Source organism: Heptranchias perlo, chromosome 6, assembly GCF_035084215.1.
Source record: "Heptranchias perlo isolate sHepPer1 chromosome 6, sHepPer1.hap1, whole genome shotgun sequence".
NCBI classification, from domain to species: Eukaryota; Metazoa; Chordata; class Chondrichthyes; order Hexanchiformes; family Hexanchidae; genus Heptranchias; species Heptranchias perlo.
In genome coordinates this window covers 110,618,787-110,636,095 of record NC_090330.1, presented here as the reverse complement: position 1 = coordinate 110,636,095, position 17,309 = coordinate 110,618,787, and the positions used below count along the sequence as shown (strand labels likewise).

Genomic DNA, 17,309 nt, shown 5'->3' with positions numbered 1-17,309 from the left:
TGACCCTCCGACAGTGCGGCGCTCCGTCAGTACTGACCCTCCGACAGTGCGGCACTCCCTCAGTACTGACCCTCCGACAGTGCGGCACTCCCTCAGTGCTGCACTGGGAGTGTCTGTCTGGATTGTGTGCTCAAGTCTGGGAGTGCAGCTGGAATCCACCACCTTCTGGCTCAGAGGTGAGAGCGCTGACACTTTTTCTTCCTTTATTCATTCTTGGGATGTGGGTGTCGCTGGTGAGGCCGGTATTTACTGCCCGTCCCGAGTTGCCCTGAGAAGGTGGTGGTGAGCCGCCTTCATGAACCACTGGTAGTGGTTTTGCTACAACTGAGTGGCCACTCGAGGGCAGTTAAGAGTCAATCACGTTGGTGTGGGAACTGGAGTCACGTATAGGTCCAGACCGGGTAAGGACGGCAGGTTTCCTTCCCTAAAGGACATCAGTGAACCAGTTGGGTTTTTACGACAATCCGACAGCTTCACAGTCACTTTTACTGAGACCAGCTTTTTATTTCCGGGTTTTTAAAAATTGAATTAAAATTCTAAATCTCCCATGATATGTTCTAATGTGAGGTCAGATCCTAAGAACATAAGAAATAGGAGCAGGAGTAGGCCAATCGGCCCCTCGAGCCTGCTCCGCCATTCAATAAGATCATGGCTGATCTGATCCTAACCTCAAATCTAAATTCATGTCCAATTTCCTGCCCGCTCCACGTTACCCCTAATTCCCTTTACTTCTAGAAGTACATTCTCTGGATTACTAGTCCAGTAACATTACCACTAGACCACTGTAAGAACTGTGTTGACTAAAATGAATTACCTGCTTTTCCACTGTAGTGGTAGAGTGGGAGTCGGTTAAGGCGAGTGACAAAGGGACCTTCTGTCCACTGGTTAAAGCAAATAAGACGCCAGTGTCTTTTGATGGACGGATATTGAGATTCAATTTAACCTTCCAACCCCCAGCATTGTTTTCCGTCATACCTGAGAGAGTATGGAAGAGACAAACATCATTTTAGAAAGAAGAATCTGCATTTATATAGTGCCTTTCACAGCCTCAGGACGTCCCAAAGCGCTTTACAGCCAATGAAGTACTTTTGTAATGTGGGGAACGTGGCAGCCAATTTGTGCACAGCAAGGTCCCACAAACATCAATGAGATAATGACCAGATAATCTGTTTTAGTGATGTTGATTGAGGGATAAATATTGACCAGGACATCGGGGAGAACTCCCCTGCTCTTCTTTGAAATAGTGGCCGTGGGATCTTTTACATCCTCCCGAGAGGGCAGACAGGGCCTTGGTTTAACGTCTTATCCAAAAGATTCCTTCGGCGCTCCCTCAGTACTGCACTGGGAGCGCAGCCTAGATTATGGGCTCAAGTCTCTGGAGTGGGGCTTGAAACCATGACCTTCTGACTCCGAGGCGAGTGTGCTGCTCACTGAGCCATGGCTGACATCCACTCTCCTGCTAGTTGTAGGGAATGCTTGCTTCCTGCCCGTATGACGAAGGACATGAGACACTGAGTGCGAACAGTGCCCCCACGGAAAGCTCGACAAGATTCGGTGAGTTAGGTCAAGTGATTTGTTCGGTTTTCCTAGTTCCCGTTCACCCACCATCATCACTTTTCTCCTTCTGGAACAGCCCTGTGGCAGGCAGAGACGAGAATGTCAATGATGTCCCACTGCTTCTTCTACTTCCTCCACTATTGCTTCGTGGATAGGTGAGAGCCGTGGGGGGGTATTTATTGAGGGGGGGGCTTGTGGGAGGAAAGAACAGCCTTTATTCCCCCACCCCCACCGCTGGACAACACTAGCGTCCGACTGAGAAACAAAGCAACTTTTCGCACCATCACTTGGCAAACTGGGAGCAACTACACAACCATCACTCAACCCCATTAGCAAAGTGATGGACGGCCAGAGGAGCAGAGTCAAAGATAGGGCTGGTAGAGACATGCTGGTGAGGGGAGAGGGAGAGAGAGAGAGAAGAGACTTGGATGGGCCAAATGGTCGTTCCTTGTCCTGTTTGCTATGAGAATATGTAAGTTGTGCTCTGTTTACATCACATCACATAGTATTTTTCAACTGTTAAGCATATCAATAGTCCCATATTTATTTATTATTTGTTCCCAGGATGAGCCACAGGCCCATTTTTCAAGAGAATCTTACAGCACAGGAGGCCATTCGGCCCATCGAGGCAGTGCTGGCTCTTTGAAAGAGCTATCCAATTAGTCCCACTCCTCGCTCTTTCCCCATAGTCCTGTAAATTTTTCCTTTTCAAGTATTTATCCAATTCCCTTTTGAAAGTTATTATTGAATCTGCTTCCACCGCCCTTTCAGGCAGCACATTCCAGATCAGAACAACTCGCTGCGTAAAAAAAAATTCTCGTCATCTCCCCTCTGGTTCTTTTACCAATTATCTTAAATCTGTGTCCTCTGGTTACTGACCCTCCTGCCAGTGGAAACAGTTTCTCCTTATTTACTCTATCAAAACCAGTCAGTATCTCTTGTATGACTCGTCTGGTACCTGATCATTTTTAAAAAATGATTTGTTCTTGTGACAGGGGTGTCACTGGCGAGGCCGGCATTTATTGCCCATCCCTCGCTGCCCTGAGAAGGTGGTGGTGAGCCTTCTTGAACAGCAGGAAATATGACATGCTTGTAGAGATGTTAAATACAGTGTAGATAGAAAGACATTTACATTTAGATTTTTACATCGGGGTAAATTTTCAGAGACTCCGGTCAATGGAAGCGTGGATTGGAGAATTGGGAATACGATATGACAGGCTCCCAATCTTCTGATCATTCAAACGTTTAAAAGAAGAAAGCTGCAGCATTTATATAGCGTCTTTCACGTCCCAAAGTGCTTCACAGCCAACGAATTGCTTGACAATTCAGGAGCACTGAACTCTGGCCCAATTTTCCAATCCACGCTCCCATCAAGTGAGACTCCAAGCCGGGAGCAGAGTCGCTGAAAACTCCCCCATAAAAAGTGTTAGTCATGTCACTTACTATAGTTTAACGGAAACATCGCATATCCTGAGCCGGGGAAGTAGGAACCTTTCCCTACTTTCTCATAGCATTGCTTGGTTTCTATACTCTGAATGACATCCTCAATTCCAGCAGATCCTTGGTTCATCCAGTTCCACCCACGCATGCAGCCATCGAGCCGATGGTTCATCTGCAGAGAAAGGGGGCTTTACCTCAGAGTTTCAGTATTTAATCAAGTTAAAAAGGATGTCTGCTCTCTTACACAATAGGTGCAGTTTGGAATGCGACCTGACTAAGGTTCGGCGTCGAGTCCAATTTGATCTTATCTCAGCCGAAGCAAATCACAGGTCCACAACCATTCCTTAAACTGCTTTGGGCCCATCAGACCTGACTGTCTTACTGCTGATCCTCGCAAAATACTTCAAAGCATTTTAGTTTCTTGCACAAGATCAGTAACACCCAAACGGCTCCAATATGTCTCAACAAGCCTCTCCCTGTGATACCCTCCTGCTCTGACCCCCATCTAGGGACAAGCAATTCACTGGCTTTCATCCTGAGATTAATTTGCGCAGATGCTGAGGTCCCTGTTCAAAGCCTGGCTCCAGGGGCTTTCAATGGAGACCAACCTTTGACCGAGCACGTGCACTGTTTGGGTGCTCGTGTCTTTATTTTGAGATCATAAAATCGTACAGCACAGAAGGAGGCCATTCGGCCCATCGGGCCTGTGCGGGCTCTTTGAAAGGGCTATCCAATCAGTCCCACTCTCCTGCTCTTCCCCCGCAGCCCTGCAAATTTTCCCTTTTTAAGTAGAGATCGTTTTCAACCCCTTAAAATATTTCACAACTTTTGTTTGTTCTTGGGATGTGGGGGACACTGGAAAGGCAATATTTATTGCCCATCATTAGTTGCCTGAATGCATTGAACTAATCACAGTGTGGGACCAGAGTCATTGTAGGCCCAGACTGGGTAAGGAAGGCAGGTGTGGGACTGGAGTCACGTGTAGGCCCAGACTGGGTAAGGACGGCAGGTGTGGGACTGGAGTCACGTGTAGGCCCAGACCGGGTAAGGACGGCAGGTGTGGGACTGGAGTCACGAGTAGGCCCAGACCGGGTAAGGACAGCAGGTGTGGGACTGGAGTCACGTGTAGGCCCAGACCGGGTAAGGACAGCAGGTGTGGGACTGGAGTCACGTGTAGGCCCAGACCGGGTAAGGACGGCAGGTGTGGGACTGGAGTCACGTGTAGGCCCAGACCGGGTAAGGACGGCAGGTTCCCTTCCCTGAGGGACATCAGTGAATCAGTTGGGTTTTTAGGACAATCTGATCAGCTTTCGGGGTTATTTTCTGGTGCCAGCCCAGAAATGACCAGATTTACAGAACTGAATTTCACGATTTGTCACGGTTGGGATTTGAACTCACAACCTCTGGGTTGCTCGTCCAATACCAGAACCGCTAGGTTGCTGAATCCAGGAAAATGGGCAAACTTTGACAGATTTCGTATAAAAAGAGCTGAACTGAGCATTTAAAAACTGGGTCGAGTGCAATTCAGTGGAATAAATTCAGGTAAACTTGATTCATTAAAAAAAGCAGCCATCAAATTAAATCAGCCATTACCTATTTTATGCCACTAGATATTCCCAACATATTTTATAAATGCATCCTGAACCACCCAAGTTATATTAAAGACAGATTTACATTTATGCAGCATCTTATCAGGTCTCTGGGAGATGCCTTAAATCCCTTCACTCAAATTATTTATTTGCAAGATCCCAAAAACAGCGTTGCGATGAGTGGGGTTGTTGCTTGAGGGAGGAATATTTGCCAAGACACCAGGAGAACTCTCCTGCTCTTTAACATGCATAACAAGCAGCAGACTTGGCTTAACACCTCATCTGAAAGACGACAACTCCGTCAGTGCAGCCTTCCCTCACTACCGACCCTCCGACAGCGCGGCGCTCCCTCAGCACCGACCCTCCGACAGCGCGGCGCTCCCTCAGCACCGACCCTCCGACAGCGCGGCGCTCCCTCAGCACCGACCCTCCGACAGCGCGGCGCTCCCTCAGCACCGACCCTCCGACAGCGCGGCGCTCCCTCAGCACCGACCCTCCGACAGCGCGGCGCTCCCTCAGCACCGACCCTCCGACAGCGCGGCGCTCCCTCAGCACCGACCCTCCGACAGCGCGGCGCTCCCTCAGCACCGACCCTCCGACAGCGCGGCGCTCCCTCAGCACCGAGCCTCCGACAGCGCGGCGCTCCCTCAGCACCGAGCCTCCGACAGCGCGGCGCTCCCTCAGCACCGAGCCTCCGACAGCGCGGCGCTCCCTCAGCACCGAGCCTCCGACAGCGCGGCGCTCCCTCAGCACCGAGCCTCCGACAGCGCGGCGCTCCCTCAGCACCGAGCCTCCGACAGCGCGGCGCTCCCTCAGCACCGAGCCTCCGACAGCGCGGCGCTCCCTCAGCACCGAGCCTCCGACAGCGCGGCGCTCCCTCAGCACCGAGCCTCCGACAGCGCGGCGCTCCCTCAGCACCGAGCCTCCGACAGCGCGCCGCTCCCTCAGCACCGAGCCTCCGACAGCGCGGCGCTCCCTCAGCACCGAGCCTCCGACAGCGCGGCGCTCCCTCAGCACCGAGCCTCCGACAGCGCGGCGCTCCCTCAGCACCGAGCCTCCGACAGCGCGGCGCTCCCTCAGCACCAAGCCTCCGACAGCGCGGCGCTCCCTCAGCACCGACCCTCCGACAGCGCGGCCCTCCCTCAGCACCGACCCTCCGACAGCGCGGCGCTCCCTCAGCACTGCACTGGGAGTGTCGGCCTGGATTATGTGCCTTAGACCTGGTGTGGGGCTTGAATCCATGACCTTCCGACTCAGTGGAGAGTGATACCGACTGAGCCAAACTGCCAAAGGCAAATTATAGTGTTGGGAAATGGGAACTTTTATCAAGTAAATGGGAAGACTTGTTGCTTTCTATTAAAGGGGTAATTCCCCAAGACATTGAGCCAGTGGAGGTGCCTTGCTAGCGGTGAGTGTGTGTCAGAGAAAACAAAGCTGCAGTATTGTTGGCACATCTCCAGCCTGTGCTGGTCCTGTCTTGTAAAACAATTTCTTGCTGATCAAGGACTCTGATCGGAAAAACATGAACAGAAATAGTAAACAGTTCTATTTATCTTGCTGCTCTTTGAGAGTGGCTGTAGACTGACCGTGTTGATTCCTGTACCTCTTAAATCCCCCACTGTTTGTGCGAGAGTGCCTCTCGCAATTTGTGCGGCCAGACTTTTATCTTGAAAGTGCCTGGCTGACCTACGTTAAACTGGACGCACTGTCTCCATGGTGCGTCACAGGATCATTAGTCGGTTAATTGGAGTCTGACCATTTCTCCAGCACACTGTGCTCGGGGATGTATTCTGAACAAAGTACTGGGGTTCATTTATACAAAAGCAGGGAGGTAACGTTAAATTTATACAGAACCTTGGTTAGACTGGAGAAAGCGCAGATAAGATTTACAAGGAAGTTACTGAGAGGATGTAACTATCAGGAAAGACTGAACAGGCTGGGACTCTTTCCTTTTGAAAAGAGAAGACTGAGGGGTGACCTGATAGGGGTCTTTAAAATTATGAAGGGGTTCGGTAGGGTGGATATGGAGAAACTGTTTTCACTTGTGGGGGAGACCAGAACAGAGGGGGTGGGTCACAAGGTCACAAGTATAAGTCACAGAGATCTAATAAAGTATTTAGGAGGAATTTATTTACACAGAGTGGTGAGAATATGGAACTCGCTGCCACATGGAGTGGCTGAAGCAGATAGAATTGATGCATCAAGGGGAGGCTTGATGCACACGAGGGAGAGGGGAATAGAGGGGAAAGGGGGGGCAGGGCGAGAAGAGGTAATTAGAGTGGGAGGAGGCTCGTGTGGAGTATAAACACCGGCATGGACTGGATGGGCCGAATGGCCCGTTTCTGGTTCTAGATTCTATGAAAGTGAGTTTGTAGAACGTCTCTGAATCAGGTGGACAGTGTGAGACTGTGGGGTTAAGTGTGGTGCTCCTGGCACAGGGCTGCCCTTGATGGGAATTTGGGCGTGGAAATCAGAAGGGAGACAAGCAAACACCCGAATCCCCAATACGTGAGACCAAAATTTACCCCGGTGGGGGGGGTAGAATTTGGATACGGAGATCAGCCCGTTACACCTCAGGGAGCGGAGAATTGTATGCCCTGTGAGCTGGGTGCAGTGACCTCCTGATTCCCGGCCCTGGTCTGGTCTTCCCTGGCTCTGCTTGACCAGAAATTCGGAAGGTTTACTCCTGTTTGAACTTTATAGCAAACTGGCTTTTGGAACAGAATGATTAAGTTCGAATGAGCGAAAGGGGCTACGGAGGGGAGGTTTGACCCAGGACCGATTAGCGGGAAGATTTATCAATGAAACAATGTATTCCAAGTTTCCTTACAATCCCCTTCCCGCCCTGTAATTTAAACATTGATTTGCGATTCCCTTTTGATCATTTCACCAATCGCCCCGCTTAAAAGCCGTTTACAAACTGTTGAGACAAATGTGAAATGTTTCAACAAATTACAGCTGGAACGATACGATCCACTTGTCTGGGCAAACCCGCAATCGCTATCTTTATCTCCGTCGTTCCGTTATCGGAGGAGAACAGCCGTCCAGGACTGTTAATTTTGATCACGGCTTCCCGGGCAACCTTCACAATCACACTGCTCTGCGATTCTTCCACTGAGATCTGAAAGAGAAACCACTGTGTGACATTCAGCTCTGGACACGACCGGACACGACCAGACATGTTCAGGCTGTGACCAGTTACCAGGAAATCACAGAAGAGATAAGAATATTGTGTTGCTGGTAACACGCACCTCAGGTCTGTGAACACGCAGTGAGTTCTGTTAGTGTGAAGACTCGTGTAAGAAACATATAGCAGACTCTTCAATGACCGCCAGACAAAACTCCAAACACATAGAACAGGCTGTATTTAACAATAACCCATAACTATGATACAAGAAAGAATTTGCATTTATATAGCGCCTTTCACGACCTCAGGACGTCCCAAAGCACTTTACAGCCAATGAAGTAATTTTGAAGTGTAGTCACTTTTGTAAGGTAGGAAACGGTGCAGCCAATGTGCGCACAGCAAGATCCCACAAACAGTAATGTGATAAATGACCAGATCATCTGTTTTTTAGTGATGTTGGTTGAGGGATAAATATTGGCCAGGACTCCGGGGAGAACTCTCCTGCTCTTCTTTGAAATAGTGTCATGGGATCTTTTACATCCACCGGAGAGGGCGGACGGGGTTTGAAAGGGCGGTGGAAGCAGATTCAATAGTAACTTTCAAAAGGGAATTGGATAAATACTTGAAGAGGAACAAATTTTCAGGGCTACGGGGAAAGAGCAGGGGAGTGGGACTAATTGGACAGCTCTTTCAAAGAGCCAGCACAGGCACGATGGGCTGAATAGCCTCCTTCTGTGCTGCAAGATTCTACGATGGAGGAACGACTTACCGTGTGCCAGATCCCATCGTTGATTAACGGCCCCCCGCTGGTCGTCACCTTGGGAACATGCTCATTCTTAAACTGAACCTCAAGCTTTCCGTCACGCAGAGCGAACAGGAACCAGGCACCCTTCTCACTGGTTTCAGCGTAGACGATAACCCCTTCAGAGTCATACGTTCTAAAGTCAAATTCTGCCGTAAACCTGCACAACAACATAAAAGAATGGCAGCCGTTAGTTGGGAGCTAAATTATTTGGCACTAGGCACTATTCGAAGAGCAGGGGAGTTCTCCCCTGTATCCTGGGCCAATATTCAACCCTCAACCAAACACCACCAAAAAACAGATTAACTGGTCACTCATTCCTACATTACAACAGTGAGTACACTTCAAAAGTACTTCATTGGCTGTGACACGCTTTGGGTATATCAGGAGTGGATTTTCCTCAGTGTCCTGGGCACAGCAAATATCAGAAAATCAGCTTGTCACAGCCTGTAAGAGAACGTGCCCAATTCTCCATCCGGATCTGGGTAGACTCCCCCCTCCACCGCCCAATAAGGTCAGATTCAGCTTACAAAGGGTTAACTCCCAGAGATACACGGGCCATTTAGAACGCTGATTAGGACGAAATACCAAACATGTCAGTCATTATGGACAACATTCTGTTTCTTTCTGCAGTGGTATATCAGCTCTGGAGCATTGGGAAGTCCTGGGGTACATTCCTCAGCGGTTTGCACCCAGATACTAGAACAGTTTTCATTCAATGTGGCCCGGCAGGGGGCTTAGCTGAACAGACAATACTGGTGATGTGAGCTTCTACATTAGGGGGCGTGGCATTTCATTCAAGATCGTACACTTTGACTGGCAACTCAGCCAACCAATCCTCAACAAAGAGCTGAAGGGGATCATCAGGCTGTCTTTGTTTTTCTCCCTCCCTCTGGCCAGTGAGTCTTAAGCAGTCAGAGACACAGGGAGATCTCACTCTCCAGTGAGTCTGAAGCAGTCAGAGACACAGGGAGATCTCACTCTCCAGTGAGTCTGAAGCAGTCAGAGACTCACGGAGATCTCACTCTCCAGTGAGTCTGAAGCAGTCAGAGACTCACGGAGATCTCACCCTCCAGTGAGTCTGAAGCAATCAGAGAGACAGAGAGATCTCACTCTCCAGTAAGTCGAGGGGAACGGAGAGGATTCAGGCCTGTGTCATGTTTCAGGATTTCTGACTGTGGTACTACAGGGAGGCCTTGCTATAATGTGTGAAATATGCAACTATTGAGTTAAACTCTGCTCTGAAGAGGTTAAATTCACAGCACAGCAGGGCTTGGAGATTTAGATTAAGCTTCAGATGTAGATTCAGATGAACCAGCATGCCTCAGACAATAAAAGTTACTTTGAACATTCCCCATGCATTCCAGGTGAGATGATCCTGTCTGTTTGAGATGATCAGGGGTAGTCACCAGGATAGGCTGATGAGATTCCATATTCTGGGGTCAGAATTAGCAAAAAGGGAGAATCGGCCATGTTGAGAGGCAGTCAGATCTTTGAAACAGAAAGGTGGGAGAGCATGCATTCGCCAGAGGTTAGAACGCAGGAGAACATTTATAAGTTAGTTTCTTTAAGTCAACCAAGACGACCCATTGATGAGGGAAGGTGTAACGTGTTTGTTGTTTTGTACTATTACATAAAGACAAGTTGATTGTCTCGGCAGCTGAAGGAACGGCCACCAATAATGGAGTGATGGAAATGATGAGCACCAGGTTAGAAAATAGCCTCTACAGAGTAGAGTCACACTCTGGTGATTCATTTTAAAAGCAAGCTCACCCACTTTAGAGAGAGAAAGTGTCATCACATCAATCCCTCACCCACAGCATCGGGAGAACTTCCCATCTTCACAACACTTTCCGAAGGTCTGTGTCACATCCTGAGAATAAATGCACGGCCAATTAGAGCTCAATTGCACGGAGCCAGAGCCTCACCGGTTATCTGCGGGAATCATGAACCTAAGATACACAACGGGAATCCCAGCAAAGAGTTCTCCCATGTTCAGAAGGTCTGATCTCCTGGTGGTCTGCAGGGCCATACACGTTGGGATTTCCTGGTAAATCACAAACCGGACGGTTAACGGCTGCAGAAAGTTCCATGTGTGCAAAACGTTTAGAAATCAAACTTACTTCCCCCTGATAGAGTCCCCGCCAGTTACACCGTCCCCACCAATCATGGAAAGCTGCCTATATCAGGAAAGTGACGCTGATCGTTTGCCATTACCAGAGGTGTCAATTACAGAGACGCCACTTAAAGCACACCGACTATTTCGGGCAGTTCATGCGGCTGTTTTGAGTCACCTTCTGTCCGACCCTGTCCACTCCCATTCTCCCTGCAGCACTGACTCAGTGGCCCAGGTCTTGCTGGAGTGGGGCCTCTCGTGACGAGCCCTGTTAGACTTTCCCCCTCACCCTTCAGCTCAAACATTTTTTTGCGCTGTAACTTGCTGGAAGTGCGAGCTGATGACGGGGCAGTGAGGGGAACGGGGCGTCTGGGACCTCAGTGAACGACGGGACCAACAGTCTCTCTCCTTAAACAATGAGATTTAAAGATTGTGAAAGAAACAGAGGAATGACGGAGAAGGAAATCGGGTGAATTAGAGTCAAATCAAGTACAGAAAGAGAAATAAAGAGAGGGAAAGAAGGATTGGATTAAGAGAGAGAGAAAAAGAGAGAGAAAAAAAGTGACAGAAAGCAAAAACAAGAAAAAAAGAAAAGGATTTTAAATATGACATTTTTAAAATCTCAAACGACAATTTACTCCCTGCAGAAATGAGACTGAACAGTTTAAATTGTTCCTTTTCTGGGCTGGAGAGATTGATTGGCATCACAGGAACAATTATCACATTGTCAAAAAGGTCCTTGCGTTTTTAATCACCAGCCCTAACTTTCTGCGGCGAGTTTAACGGGCAATTAATGTGCAAATCCAGCAAGTCCTTAAAAATAACAGGGAGGTTGAGGACGAGATGCCGTTTGTGTGGAGCAAACGGAGGAGCGGCGTAAATCGACCAGCAAATTCTGGAGAGTCACAACTCACGGCATTTCTCTCAATCCCCTGAACTCATTGGCCGATTCACGCATTAATAACGGCGTCCGTCGTTAACACACCGTTACTTTCCAGCAAGATCCAACCCATTGTTTTGGAATCACCCGCTTATTAAATATTAATTTCAGAAACACGCAAAAACGCCATTCAGGAACTTGGAAATTGACACGGGCAGTTCGTAGGGACCGCACCCCCACGTAGAAGACGTTGTTAACGGCTCTGATCGATTTACTGTCCGCCATGTATGGCGGGCAAATCGTGTCAGCACGAACGGTGGGGACTGTAATAAAAAGTAGACGAGTAGGAACTCCACACGAAGTGATAAACAAGAACCCAAACACGGCTCAGTCAGGGGGCATCATGATGCAGCTGCCACCTTGCCCAGGGCTACAATGTCTTTGGCCCAACCAGATGTGTTTTTTCATGAAAGCCAGTCGATCAATGTTGAGGTTTTGTGAAGACTGCGCAGAGGACTATTTATACATATTGCACATGGCATTAGTATCATGGGGATTACAGCCCACATCATCCAGTTAGACCCGTGCCAACTGCTAGCTCAATAGGGAACTGGGTGTTGCAGTGTGTTAGACTCTGGCATCATACAAGTGGGCCCCGAGTCCAAATCCAGCCCAGATCGATGGGATGAGAGCCTCGTCTGTCTGCTGGTTATAGGACTCTCACTTCAGACCCTAGAACATAAAACTGTCCCTAATTGGGCACTGATTGGCAGTCCTACACAGAGAGGCTGGTGTGGGAAACGCCACGCTGGTGCTGGTACCACTGCATACTGCACTGGGGCTCAGGGTCGAGTTGTATTCCTCATCACTGTGCTGAATGCTGAAATGGGAAGAGTTCCATTCGTAGCACCAGCATCAGTGACTCTCAGGTGGACATAAAAGATCCCATTGGTCCTGGCCAATATTTATCCCTCAACTATAATATCACTGAAACAGATTATCTGCTCATTACCTCATTACTGTTTGTGGGATCTTGCTGTGCGCAAATTGGCTGCCACGTTTCCTACACTACAACAGTGACTACACTTCTAAAGTACTTCATTGGCTCTGAAGCGCTTTGGGACGTCCTGAGGCTGTGAAAGGCGCTATATAAATGCAGGTTCTTTGTTTCTTTACCTGGCAACTCCTCCCATCCGCAGATATCTTCTGCCCTTTCTTCCCATCACAGAAACAGACGTAGCTCCCAGGATAATTCACACAGGAGTGTGTGCACGTATTCTCAGCACATTCATCGATATCTATTTGGAGAGGGTCGAACTTTAGAAAACTTTAGTTTTCCTCTTAACACGCTCTGCATAAAAAAAAATGCTCTCGACTCAAAAAGGTAAATTCACCGAAATGCTGAACACCCCAGGAAAGAAACCACAAAATTACTCGATGAGACGTGCAATTTTTCACCAGGTTTTCTTGTGTAAATGTTCTGAAACACCACTTCCAGCACAATGGGTGTGCCGATCAGAGAATCAGAGAAAGGGCCCAGGTAACGACTGTGGTATATTCCAGCATCCCACGGGGACTCCAGTCCCGCACCATTGGGTTGGCTTTTAGTGCCTTCTGAAATGGCCCATCAAGTCATTCAGTTACACAAACCATCGCTATGGAAGGAGGCACACCACCATCTCAGGGCAACTCGAATCATAGAATCTTACAGCATAGGAGGCCATTCGGCCCATCGTGTCTGTGCTGACTCTTTGAAAGAGCTGTCCAATTAGTCCCATTCCCCGACTCTTTCCCCGTAGCCCTGTAAATTTTTCCTCTTCAAGTATTTATCCAATTCCCTTTTGAAAGTTATTATTGAATCTGCTTCCACCGCCCTTTCAGGCAGCGCATTCCAGATCATCACAACTCACTGCGTAAAAATTTCTCATCTCCCCTCTGGCTCTTTTACCTAAAATCTGTGTCCTCTGGTCATTGACCCTTCTGCCACTGGAAACAGTTTCTCCTTATTTATTCTATCAAAACCCCTCATAATTTTGAACACCTCTATTAAATCTCCCCTTAACCATCTCTGTTCTGAGGAGAACAATCCCAGCTTCTCTAGTCTCTCCACATGACCGAGGTCCCTCCACCCTGGCATCTTGGAATGGGCACTAAATGCCAGCTTTGCCAGTGACGCCCACATCCCGAGAACAAATGAAGAAAAAAGGGTCACACCCGAGTATTGAAAGTGGTGAGACGAGGAGTAGAAACACACGGGTGAACGGCACAAAGCTGCTCATAAAACCTGCGAGGATGGAAAATCTGGCCCCAGTTGTAACTAAAATGTAAGGTTTTGTCAATCCAACCAGCACTGCTCCTCTAATCTTAAGGACAGTCATCTGTGTGATACCAAGGGGAGGGCTGAGCACTGAAAGGAACAATCCCATCACCAACATCACTTAAAACTGCTTTGCTCGTCTCACAGAAACACAACATGCTTCTGTAATACTAGTCGGGGGAATAACTGCACCATACATCACCGCACCAAAACTTTATTTAACCTCAGCACAATCTGGGGCCGAGTTTAAATTTAGATCCGATTCTCTTTGTAAGTTGTTACGGTTTGAGAAACTTGCGGTAAGATCTCACCATCACAGTCCTTCATGGTGAAATTGAAGCTGTATCCTTGGTCGCATTTACACTCATAAGTACCCACCAGATTGGTGCAGACAGCTTTCCCACAGATGTTTGGTTGCAGTAAACACTCGTTCCTATCTGTGATGAGAGAGAGAGGTGCCAGTCAGAAATTAAGTAAAGAAAGAACTTGCATTTATATTGCACCAGTCACAAACTCAGGACGTCCCAAAGTGCTTTACAGTCAATAAAGTACCATTGAAGTGTAGTCACTGTTGTGATGTAGGAAACGCAGGAGCTAATTTGCACACAGCAAGATCCCACAAACAGCAATGGGCGACGAGACTCCCCATGGGCAGGGCCACCTCAGAAAATCGGCCCCAGCATCTCGCTGCCCCAAATTCGCACTCACTTCAAATAAGGAGGGGGGGCGGGGGGAAAAAAAGAGAGTCTGGCTGTGTTTTCATAGGATCGTCGAGCACAGAAAGAGGCCACTCGGCCCATCTTGCCTGTGCCGGCTCTTTAAAACAGCTCTCCAATTGGTCCCACTCCCCCTGCTCTTTCCCCATAGCCCTGCAAATTTTTCCCCTTCAAGTATTTCTCCAATTCCATTTTGAAAGTTATTATTGAATCTGCTCCCACCGCCCTTTCAGGCAGCGCATTCCAGATCAGAACAACTCGCTGCATAAAAACATTCTCCCCATCTCCCCTTGGTTCTTTTGCCAATTATCTTAAATCTGTGTGTCCTGATTACTGACCCTCCTGCCGGTGGAAACAGTTTCTCCTTATTTACTTTGCTAAGGTACCGCATTGTAGACTCAGGGCTAAGGTCAGAGCATGTGGAGTCAGGGGACAGGTAACAGAATGGATAGCAAGCTGGCTACAAAACAGAAAACAGAGAGTAGGGGTTAAGGGTAGTTACTCAGACTGGCAAAAAGGTGGGAAGTGGTGTTCCACAGGGATTGGTGCTGGGACCACTGTTGTTCATAATTTACATAAATGATATGGACTCGGGAATTGGAAATACAATTTCAAAATTTGCGGACGACACCATATTGGGTGGTGCAGTTAATGCAAAGGAAGAATGTGTCAAAATGCAAAAGAACATCAAGAAACTTGCAGAATGGGCGAGTAATTGGCAGATGAATTTCAATATAGACAAGTGTGAGGTGGTGCATTTTGGTAGGAAGAATAAGGAGGTCACAAACTGATTGAATGATAAGAGTCTAAGAGCAAAGGGATCTGGGGGTACAGATACACAAATGACTAAACGTAGCGATGCAGGTTAAAAAGGCCAGAAAAAGGCAAATCAAACACTGGGGTTCATTTCTAGAGGGATAGAATTGAATAGCAGAGAAGTTATGTTAAACTTGTATCGAACTTCGGTTAGATCGCACTTGGAGTACTGTGAACAGTTCTGGTCTCCATATTATAAAAAGGATATAGAGGCACTGGAGAAGGTGCAAAAAAGATTCATAAGGATGATACCAGAACTGAGAGATTATACCTATCAGGAAAGGCTGAACAGGCTGGGGCTCTTTTCTCTAGAAAAGAAAAGACTGAGGGGTGACCTAATAGAGGCCTTTAAGATTATGAAAGAGTTTGATAGGATAGACATAGAGAATATGTTTCCACTTGTGGGGAGTCCAAAACTAGAGGTCAAAAATATAAAATAGGGAATAAATCGAAAAGGGAATTCAGGAGAAACTTCTTTACCCAGAGAGTGGTCAGAATGTGGAACTCACTCCCACAAGGAGTAGTTGAGGCGAGTATCATAGATGGATTTAAGGGGAAGCTGGATAAACACATGAGGGAGAAAGGAATAGAAGGATATGCTGATAAAGTGAGCTGAAGTAGGGAGGGAGGAGGCTTGTGTGGAGCATAAACGCCAGCATAGACCAGTTGGGCCGAATGGCCTGTTTCTGTGCTGTACATTCGATGCAACTAACGCTATCAAAACCCTTCATGATTTTGAACACCTCTGTTAAATTTCCTCTTAACCTTCTCTGCTCGAAGAACAACAATCCCAGCTTCTCCAGTCTCTCCACAAAACTGAAGTTCCTAATCCATGGCAGCAACAACAACCTGCATTTATATAGCGCCTTTAACGTAGTAAAACGTCCCAAGGCTCTTCACAGGAGCGATTATCAGGCAAAATTTGACACCGAGCCACATAAGGAGATATGAGGACAGGTGATCAAAACCTTGGTCAAAGAGGTAGGTTTTAAGGAGGGATGGAGAGGTGGAGGGGTTTGAGAGAGGGAATTCCAGAGCTTATGGAATCAACCAAACTAAGACAGGGTTTGTGCAGAAAATGCAAAAACTCAGGTACGACACAGACACACACAAACTGCTGGTCTGACCTGTGGCATGTTTCTTACCAATGCAGGTTCGCATATCTGAATGCATATAGAAGCCGTCCTGACAGAAACACCGATAGCTCCCAGGTACGTTGTAGCAGGAATGACTGCACACTCCTGACTCCACTGTTCCATTTTTGCATTCGTCTATATCTAAACGACATGTGAAGAAGCTGTGAATTTGTACCTGACACAATAACCAAACATTGAGCAAATTAGCGTTAAAAAAAACTGCAACAAGGCTTTTATTTTTCAATATTAAAAAAACTGGTAAATAGTTTGCTGCTCAGCACTGATCAAACTAGGGAAATATAATTAAACATTTAAAAGATCATCATTGGAAATACAAGTTGTTTACCAGTGCTGTTTATATAAATTTTACAGCACTTATTTTAAGGAACAGCCCTGTTTGCAAACATCACTACAGTGGGACCTACATTACCAACCATAATCCTACAATCATGGACTCATAGAATCCTACAGCATAGGAGGCCATTTGGCCCATCGTGCCTGTGCCGGCTCTTTGAAAGAGCTATCCGATTAGTCCCACTCATCGAGTTACATCAAAACTACAGCACAGAAACAGGCCATTCGGCCCAACTGGTCTATCCCGGTGTTTATGCTCCACACGAGCCTCCTCCCTCCCTACTCCATCTCACCCTATCAGCAAGTCCTTCTATTCCTTTCTCCCTCATGTGTTTATCTAGTTTCCTCTTAAATGTATCTACACTATTCACCTCAACTACTCCTTGTGGGAGCGAGTTCCACATTCTCACCACTCTCTGGGTAAAGAAGTTCCTCCTGAATTCCCTATTGGATTTATTA

The 17,309-nt window shown here is 47.6% G+C and overlaps 1 protein-coding gene across 1 annotated transcript in view; it reads right to left on the bottom strand.

The window, feature by feature from the left end:
- Positions 1-17,309, bottom strand: part of pros1 (protein S) — a 37,019-nt gene that overhangs the window by 4,285 nt on the left and 15,425 nt on the right. Inside the window, exons 6-13 of the mRNA XM_067986637.1 lie at positions 16,506-16,637; positions 14,140-14,265; positions 12,688-12,809; positions 10,444-10,562; positions 8,483-8,675; positions 7,543-7,707; positions 3,001-3,169; positions 815-975 (exon numbers count right to left, since the gene is read on the bottom strand). Coding sequence (XP_067842738.1) covers positions 815-975; positions 3,001-3,169; positions 7,543-7,707; positions 8,483-8,675; positions 10,444-10,562; positions 12,688-12,809; positions 14,140-14,265; positions 16,506-16,637 — 1,187 coding nt within the window. The remainder of the gene's footprint in view (positions 1-814; positions 976-3,000; positions 3,170-7,542; positions 7,708-8,482; positions 8,676-10,443; positions 10,563-12,687; positions 12,810-14,139; positions 14,266-16,505; positions 16,638-17,309) is intronic.